Source organism: Oreochromis aureus, linkage group 22 (genome assembly GCF_013358895.1).
Source record: "Oreochromis aureus strain Israel breed Guangdong linkage group 22, ZZ_aureus, whole genome shotgun sequence".
NCBI classification, from domain to species: domain Eukaryota; kingdom Metazoa; phylum Chordata; class Actinopteri; order Cichliformes; family Cichlidae; genus Oreochromis; species Oreochromis aureus.
The window spans coordinates 23,243,399-23,252,230 of NC_052962.1; the positions used below are offsets into that span (position 1 = coordinate 23,243,399).

The 8,832-nt window shown below is 38.9% G+C and overlaps 1 protein-coding gene across 1 annotated transcript; it reads left to right on the top strand.

The window, feature by feature from the left end:
- The first annotated feature begins 1,514 nt into the window (after positions 1-1,514).
- On the top strand, positions 1,515-3,499 carry LOC116320004 (cyclin-dependent kinases regulatory subunit 1). The gene is made up of 4 exons (XM_031739502.2): positions 1,515-1,674; positions 1,874-1,941; positions 2,105-2,232; positions 2,773-3,499. Exons 2-4 carry the CDS (start codon positions 1,883-1,885, stop codon positions 2,820-2,822), a joined length of 237 nt encoding a protein of 78 aa, XP_031595362.1. The 5' UTR covers positions 1,515-1,674; positions 1,874-1,882; the 3' UTR covers positions 2,823-3,499.
- The last annotated feature ends 5,333 nt before the right edge of the window (positions 3,500-8,832 follow it).

The following is an 8,832-nucleotide window of genomic DNA, read 5'->3' on the forward strand; positions in this document are numbered from 1 at the left end:
CCTTCATTACTAACAGGAAGAAATCTTGCACAGAACAAAGCTCGGGGAGGGTGGCCATCTGACAGTGGGGTGAGAAAAGAAGAGCACAAAGCTACTGCAAACAATATAACAATAAATACTCTGCAGGCTTGGGGGATAAGGGAACATTCATCTCAGGATGCAGAAAAACACAGAGAGGACAATGGACAAACTACGGGAAAGAGAGGGCACAAAGATAATAACATGATGGTGGCATATATTAATAACTGGAAAGTGAAAGAGAGAAAAGCCGAGGGTTGCTTAGTATAATGGGCAGCCAGGGTGTATAGCAGCATAAATAAGGGGTGGCTCAGGGTCACATGATCTGTCCCCGATGTGAGCTTGATTAAAAAGGAAAGTTTTAAGCCCCTAAGTAGGAGGGATTTAAGCCCAAGAATCCTCACAGAAGTACTGCAGGCCAAGCTAAAGTGAGCTAGAATAACTTGGTGGTCTCACAGTCTTTATAAGGGTTTCAGGGCAAAGGTCAGTTTAGAATTTATTTAGAAGTAAAAAGTTAAGAGATTCTAGATACACATGTAGGGTGTTTAAAATGTCCATAGGTGTGAAATGATAACATTAGACTATAAATTACAGGCTGGTTAACTAAAACTAATGCTGCTACATACATGAATAATCTCTGAGGTCTTTCTCTTTCTGGCAGCTCCATATTCAGTAACTTTGCCCAATATATCCACTATCCATCCTCTGAATATCTCCAAACCATCTCATCCTTGCCTCTCTAACCTTCATTCTCGATGCTATTCTTTCTTCACATATCAATCGTCTCCACCTGGACTTTCTTCATCTCTATCGTGCAAAGTCTATTGTTTTGGACGGTTGATCCCGAAATATGTAAAAGTCATCCATCTTTACTACCTGCAGACATCCACCTCTCCAGGCTCTCTTCCACATGCTTCCAGCTATCACTACAGATCACAGTGTTATCTGTTTAATCATAAAAAAATAAACTACTACTACTGCTACTACTACTACTACTAATAATAATAAAAAAAATACGGAAGCTTGTATAAAATAAACTCTTATAAAAATTAAAAACTAAGATACAATGAGAAAATGCATTCTGGAAACGAACTGAAGTGAAAACGGTTTGAAATGTTAAAAATTTAGAGCTAAAATAATAAGAAAAATAGACTGTTGCAGCACCTCGTTGACGTCACCTGTCTTTCAATTGAATAAAACAGTGTCAAAAACTATAATAGACTTAAAACTTTCTCACGATATCACCGCTAAAAACGATTATAAGCTCAGTCTGGGACTGGTTATGCAATCACACCAAAGCATGTCAGCACAGAATTGTGGTCGAACTTTGGACTGAAACTAGATGTTTGCTTTTTTGTTTTTTGTTTTTTTCCCAGATTTTTCCACCCTGATGACGAATTAGGAAATCAAAGAAGAAGTTACGTCAATGTCCTGCGACAGATAGAAGTAACCAATAGCAGACGAGTTTTTCCGTCGTATTGACCAATAGGACGAGGCGAGGTCTATTTGAACGGTGAAAAGCGGGCTCGCACGCATTCGAGAGGGAAACAAAGAGAGAGCAAACAATTCGTCGCTGTCGGAAGCGAAATAACTGGAATAGTTGGCTTTTTTAAAACCTCTGGGAAAGTTTGTTAATTAGAAAAAACGAAACAAAAGGTAAGTTCTTAAACTTAACTATTCGTGTTGGGCATTGACAACAACGTATTTTGATTTTAAGACGATAAATACGCACGCATGTTTGTCCTAAAGTCTTGTCGACCTAGCTTGGACGGCTATAGCATAGCTCTCATGAACTCATGTAGCCTTCCTTTGCTTCTTGCCTTTTTTTCATTATTGTGACCGTTGTTTCCCACAGGGTACCACCATGTCTCACAAACAGATCTACTACTCTGACAAATATGACGACGACAAATACGAGTACAGGTACGTAAGACATGCTTTTACGACATGCAGTTAAATTAAGTTTTACTAAGATGATTCTTTGCAGAAAATGTCTCCAACTCGTTACACGACACATCATGAGTATTTTTTTTAATGCCCAACACAACTGCGTTGACAATGTAATACTACCTTTTTCCCCCCGCAGGCATGTAATGCTACCCAAAGAGCTTGCCAAGCGTGTTCCCAAAACCCATCTTATGTCGGAGACCGAGTGGAGAAACCTTGGTGTCCAACAGAGTCAAGGATGGGTGCATTACATGATTCACCAACCAGGTAATAACTGACAGCCCAGTTATGTCAGCTTCATGATTTTAAATATTGGTTTGGTAGTTTGTGCTTGCGGGTGGGTGTGTGGTGGTGTAGCTTGTTGATAATGAACTGAGACAAGTTGTAGTAGTTCATGGTGATCATTTTGCAGGAAAGGCCAACTCAAAATTAGACTAAAACTGCAGCTGATCACTTTCACTACTGTTTTTCTCACCCTGTGATATTACCTTTAACTAAATCTCTGAGAATGACCAGGTGGCAAAGTAGTGTATTGACCAATCGGTAGTCTAAAACAAGGAATTTTAATTTTACAGAAGAGAATAATTTAACATTTAAATAAACAAAGTAATTTAAAACTTAAGTTTTTGCATTTGAGGTAATGCAGATTAGAGGTCATTGCTACTGTATTTTGTGGCCCAGCGTGCCAGCCGGGCACACCCTCTTGTTAATTAAGAGTTACAAGAGATGTGTTTGCCCCCAAAAAAAAAAAACTCAAATTGCTAGTTTCCGCAAGATAATGAGCCTTTCTTGTTGTTCCACCTCCAGAGCCGCACATCTTGCTGTTCCGACGTCCTCTGCCCAACCCAAAATCATAAAGGAGATTCTCTGGGTCCTTCAGGGACATCAGTCTACCATGTCGCAGATCAACTCATCACCATGCTCTAACTGCCATGTGGGCTGATTTTGCTGGACCTGGAGAAGGACTGCTGCATTTATGAACAGTGATTATGGAATGGATTGTGTTGAAGGAAAAACTATGACCCGCCTATTTGGGGAAAAGACTTCTGCATGTGTTAAGAGCAACACGACGTTTGCCAGAAACCTTCAATTCAGCTTAAACTGTCCTTTTTGACTTAACCTGCCCATCTTGTGAACATGCTTGGATTTTTCCAGCTTTTTAGAACAATTGCTGTAAGATGTGGGGAGTGAAACTTGATCAACCATTTGAGTTATTCTAAGTGCTTTCTGGGTCGAGCTCTAGCAGAATAGTTGGATCCTAAATTGAGTTGGACTTTGAAGCCACAAATCAAGGTTTCAAAGTCTCATGTTGCTGCTTGGTTAAAATGACACTGTAGACTGGCATTTAATGACATTTTGCCATATGCAGATGAGGGAAAGCCTGCATTTGAGTTGGATAGATGCTAGTCTTGATCCAGTTTTCTCAAGCATGTATATTAGTTCTGGCTTAATGTCTGGGTCTATACCAATGAGCTGCTCAGTATTTATGAAACGTTTTGCCCTTTCTGAAATAAATGTAATCTTTTAAATCTTAGTGTGGACTTGTGTTTTGATAGTGGCAAAGTGGCTGGTTTACTGAAAATGCAGCATGAACCTGAATGTTGGTGGGGGGGGAAATCTTTACAACATGGAGTTTTGTGACATTTTCAGCTTGAGCAGAGTTGAATTCAATAAATCTATTTTGGTGTCAGTTCATGTGAGGAAACAAATCTGTATGAAGCACTTGATGGCTTACCTTGAAATTCACAATTACTACAGGAAGAAGCGACAAGATATTTGGAGCTCATAACTGTAAACCTACCAATTAACTGACTTTTGCACCATAGTATGCAAATCTTAATACTTGAACTCCATCAGATCCTGAAAAAACATCTCCATGAACAACTTATTGCATTGGTTGAAGCACTAAATGAGCGATGCATTTGATAAGGTTTTTACTGCAGAGGGAGTTTTGATGTTTCCCCAAAAGGCAAATAACCCATGCAAAATGATTGCAAAGAAACAGCAACTCTATCTTCTCCAAATATGTATATAATGTCGGTGACTTCCAGCTGACATCCACCTACACATCAACTGCAGGCTGATCAATCACACTTAATGTTGTGGAAGTTATCCCCCAGAGGCCCATTCTGAACCAGGTTAGCCTCTATAATCCTGATAAATTGACATGGTTCTGCTGTGTGGGCTAAAATAATCAGATAACATACTGATGCCTGTAGCATTAAAATTTTTTATTCATGATGCATATTACCTTGCCAATATTTGGTCTCATCTATAGTTAGTAGCAGTCATTATGCAAGAAGTGGTCTTTTTTTCTTTTTTTTTTTTTAATAAAATGACATCTTTTCTGTTTGTTTAGTTTGCCCCCCCCCCCCCCCCAAAGCTTTGGACCCAAGACTGTGACTTAACATGCTGCTCAAATAAGTGCGAATTATAGCTGCTTTCAAATTGGCACATGTACAAAAGAAGCTTGCCTTATTGCCTTACCTGTCGTACTGTAATGTGGCAAGCCCCGCTAGATTAAAGTGTGATCCCACAAAATAGACTTGTGTGCCAGACAGCTGACTTGTGACATTATGGTGCACAGTTGGTGTTCTTCCAGTGGCAGTCACACTGCATCTGTTGTCTGACACTGTGACTAGACTCTCATTTTTCTTATTAGTTGCTTATAAACCACCACCAGTTCCTGCCGTTTAATGTGCAGCATGTGTCTCATCTACGAGTAGCTTTCTCTGGGAGTGTTTTCCTGAACGTGCATGTTGTTACGATGGCGTACTTACATAAAGGGAGAGACGGGCACAATGTTTGCCACACATTTAGCAGTTATGCTCTGTGTAAAAGGTTAATGGATTATTGTTGTACTGGGGGTTTTAACCACAGGGATCAAAACCAGAAATGAGGCTGAACAATTCAGAGGACTTGTTTTGCGAGTTATTTATGAACCAAGTTTAGCTGCTTGAATTTTGAGACAAAAAAGCCTTGATAGGGCGAATGGTGTAAGACTTGCTTCACTAGAGCAAGAATTTTGTAGCTTCAAGATCTGAAGAGAGGCTTAAACCTGCATTGTTCCCAATGGCCTGCAGGGTTTTAAAAAAATGTGAGAATGTAATAAAATTAATGAGGTGATGTCCCTTTGTTTTATTGATCTGTGACCTCAGTAAACACTTTCCTGAAATGTTTGTGGCGTAAATTGGTAGTTTAAAGTCTTATTTAATACAACATGGTGTTCATTTTATAAATTATGGCACCTGTTAGGGTCAAAAGGAAAATTGTGCTGCGTTCAGAAGTTGGATGTCAGTAGTAGCAGTGGGGAAAATGTAACAAGATAGAGCCTACTTGGTACTCTTTGTATGGTTTGGTCAGTCACAAATACATGATGGTGGAGGCACAGATTATATGTTCTACAGTTTTACTATTTTTTTTATACACTCCTCCCGTCTTGGATAGGAAAGACGTGGTTGGTGTGGCTTCTCTGACTTTACGAGTAGGAAGTCGACTTGAAGGGACGTTCCAGCTCAAATTTGGGAAGTCAGGATGTCTGACTTTGTCTTTTAAATGGAACACATTTGAAATTGAAAGAATGGTATACTTTGCTACGTGACTAAAAAGTCACTAGCCCATGACAGTGGAGTATCCTTGAGTTTCTCCGCCCCTCATTTGTCATGTCCTGGTTTCAAAACAAGCAGACGGCAACAGCAAAAATACTGAGTTTGATACTTGACAGCAGAATTTTAATAGGTCCATTTGTCAAATAGCCTAACAAGTATTTTTTTTGTCTCCCTTAATCTGATTATTTTTTGATCATTTGATCTCTAAAGTGTCAGATTCTGAGAAACTATAAACAGACTTTCAAAGACTAATCCTATAATGATGCTATCAAGAAACTGGAGAAATTTTAGCTTGCTTACTGCATCGCTGACTTAAAAAAAGTACATTTTTGTTTGACTAATAACTTTAGCTCTACTAACTGTGTACACAATTAGAATCACTGTGCATCTGAAATCAGATCCCTTCAGCTTTAACATTTCCAGGTTAGAAAAAACAGAGCTGTTGTGAAAACTTCAGGAGGGATGCTGCGTGAAGTTGAAAGAGGTCGCTAAGATAAAAGGTGAGAACGCCTCAGTATCATGGAGGAAAGGTTAAAAATGAATTTTCCCTCTTTTATGTGAAAGAGTTCGGTTGAGTTTCCTACAACACTTGAGAGTATGTATGTCTATAAATCAGCAGTCCTGCAGTGTAATAAATCCTCAGATGGGTCAAGCAATAAAAAATGGTTAGGTTGTTTGAGTGTCAAACATGCAGCCTGAGGGCCAGGACCGACCAAAGGGTTCAATCTGGCCCACTGGATGGCTCAGAAAATGTCAGCATTGCAAAGGAGAAGTACCTAACAATGCAACAATATTCAGTTTTAGAGATTTCTCACTGACAAAGACATCTGGCATCCTATATGAAAATATGTAAGTAAATCACAGACCGAGCCAATGACAGATATTTACCACTAGTATTCTATTAAATTACACTTTTTCATATTTACCATAGAAATTGTTGGTCCATAACAACAATTTGTGTGTGTGTGTGAGAGAATTAACCGAACTTTTCAGGTTTTAATTCCAAGACAATGTCCACGTGATTATTGTGGGAAACACTTGACGGTTGTTTTTAATATAGTACAGTGAGAAGAAATGCATCACACTTCATTTCTTTGTATTTTGCCAGGGGAAATGGGACATGAGATTTATTGAAACATGCAAACATACATGGAACTACAGTAAGGAATCTTCAGGAATACTTCTACAGGCTTCTGAGAGGACAATTAAAGCTCTTCCTTGGATATTGGCTGCCTTTTTTCTGCTCTCTGTCATGGTTATCCCACACTTCTTCAATAATGTTGAGCTCTTGGCTCTGGGAGGCCAGTCTATGACTGATAGTGTTCCAGTGTGTGTTTTTCTATCCAGGTGTGCCTTTACTACACTGGCTGTATCTTCGGAACCATTGTCATGCTGAAAAATGAAACTCCAGATAGCATTGCATGGTGGATACAAATCAGCACTTTTCTCTGTGCATAATGTTTTTGTCAATTTTAACAAGATCATGGACACTGCTGGCTGAAATGGAGCACTAAACCATGACAGAACCTCCATCATGTTCTAAAGATGCCTATAGACACTCACTGTTGTACCTCTCTCTTGACCTCTGCACATATTGAGAATGATTTTAACCAAAATTTGGATTTTGAATTCATCACTTCCTGAGACCTGCTTTTACTTATTCTCAGTTCATTTCTTGTGTAATTTGGCATAGTTCAGCCAAACGTTTTCCCTAATTTCTTAAAGACATGACTTTCAGATACTATTCATCTCCTGTAGATTGTTTTGTAGGCCTGCCTCTTATCCTTTTTTCCTCCGCTTATCCGAAAGAAAGTTGCGTTTCACCAAAGTCTGGCTCATTGGAAGTAAAACGAGGGGTGACTCAAGACTTTTGGACAATACTGTAGGTTATTAGGCAACACTCTGATTCACTGGTGTGGTCCACTTAAGGTCAAATTGAGCTGCACAGGATAAAATATTGTGACACCCCTGGTTTTGGCAGTCAAAAATCGATCATTTCTGAGAACAAAGACATGTAAATAAAAGGTGTTTACCATTGGCACCAGATGCCTTAAGCTGAATGATTTTAGTCACAAAGTGATGGACTCATTCACAGAGAAACAAATGAAAAAGAACCCCCTCATCAAATACAGCATCGTGTTAAAATGTTTCTGCAACCATCCAAAAAAATCATAGTTGCATACTTTGGACTGTGGGGGGCAGTGCAACACAGGTATAAGGCAGAGGGGCTCATTTACATTAATTCAGCAGGTATCTTGCATATATTCTGCAATAAACACAGAAAATAAACACAAATGTCTGACTCAGTGTTATATTAGAATTAATCTGCATCTTATGTTTGCATGAATCACATTTTTAAAACCATATCTGAACTGTAGGCTTGTAGTGTCTCTGTGGTTAAAAGCAAACGTGTTAGTGTGCAGGTCCCCGATGCATGCAGACTAACAGTGGGTGAAAGCGGCTCATGGCAACAATCACACACTGTGGGTAGAAACTACACAACTTTGGAAGTCAGAGGTAATGGAGGAAAGAAAATGTTTCTTGAATTACAGCAAAATGTCTCACAGTTTCTGTGAAATGTTTTACAGGTAATAACTAGGATATGATGGCCAGCAATCTGTGCCTCCTGCTGAGATTCAGAGACGTGTAGTGGGCAGAATAAGATGTTTGACGCCTTAAGGTGGAAAAAAAACCCTTGACTCTGGGCCAGATATCTATGAATCATGCTGAAAATTGGTTCCTGTGGAATCTTAAAGGTAAATGGTAACCTACACTGTACTCTCAAAATAAAATGGTGAACCAGCTTATGAGGCCGACGACCTTTTTGCTGAAACTCGACCAGTCAGCACCTTATAATATTATTATTATTACTAATATAACTGTGGTCATTTTTAGAGGAGGAGATTATTTCACCCTGACTTCAAGTCTAGGAAGGAAACACAGTGAATGCAAGCTGAAATTAGAGCTTCAAAACATCGATAATTTTCATTATTGAGTAAGCTTCAGATTCTCCTCACATATAATTCATGAATAATTTGGTTTAGGAAATGTCAAAGAACACTTGTGTTCAGATTTTTCTGTTTCTCTGACTAGCCATCTTAAAACCCAAAGATGCTGTACAATGACGACAATCATATGAAAAAGACAAACAAACATGTTCTAACTCAAATTCAGAAACTGGCACTCAATATTTTTTTCCTTGAGATTAATTTAGAAATGATTACTAAAGCAGTTTTAGATTTCATGTAATCTAGCTTGG

Excerpts from the sequence above, each read along its gene's own strand:
- LOC116320004 (XM_031739502.2), top strand. The coding sequence starts at position 1,883 with ATGTCTCACAAACAGATCTACTACTCTGACAAATATGACGACGACAAA. Across the intron at positions 1,942-2,104 it reads GACGACAAATACGAGTACAG|GCATGTAATGCTACCCAAAG; the intron begins GTACGTAAGACA and ends TTCCCCCCGCAG. Across the intron at positions 2,233-2,772 it reads TTACATGATTCACCAACCAG|AGCCGCACATCTTGCTGTTC; the intron begins GTAATAACTGAC and ends TTCCACCTCCAG.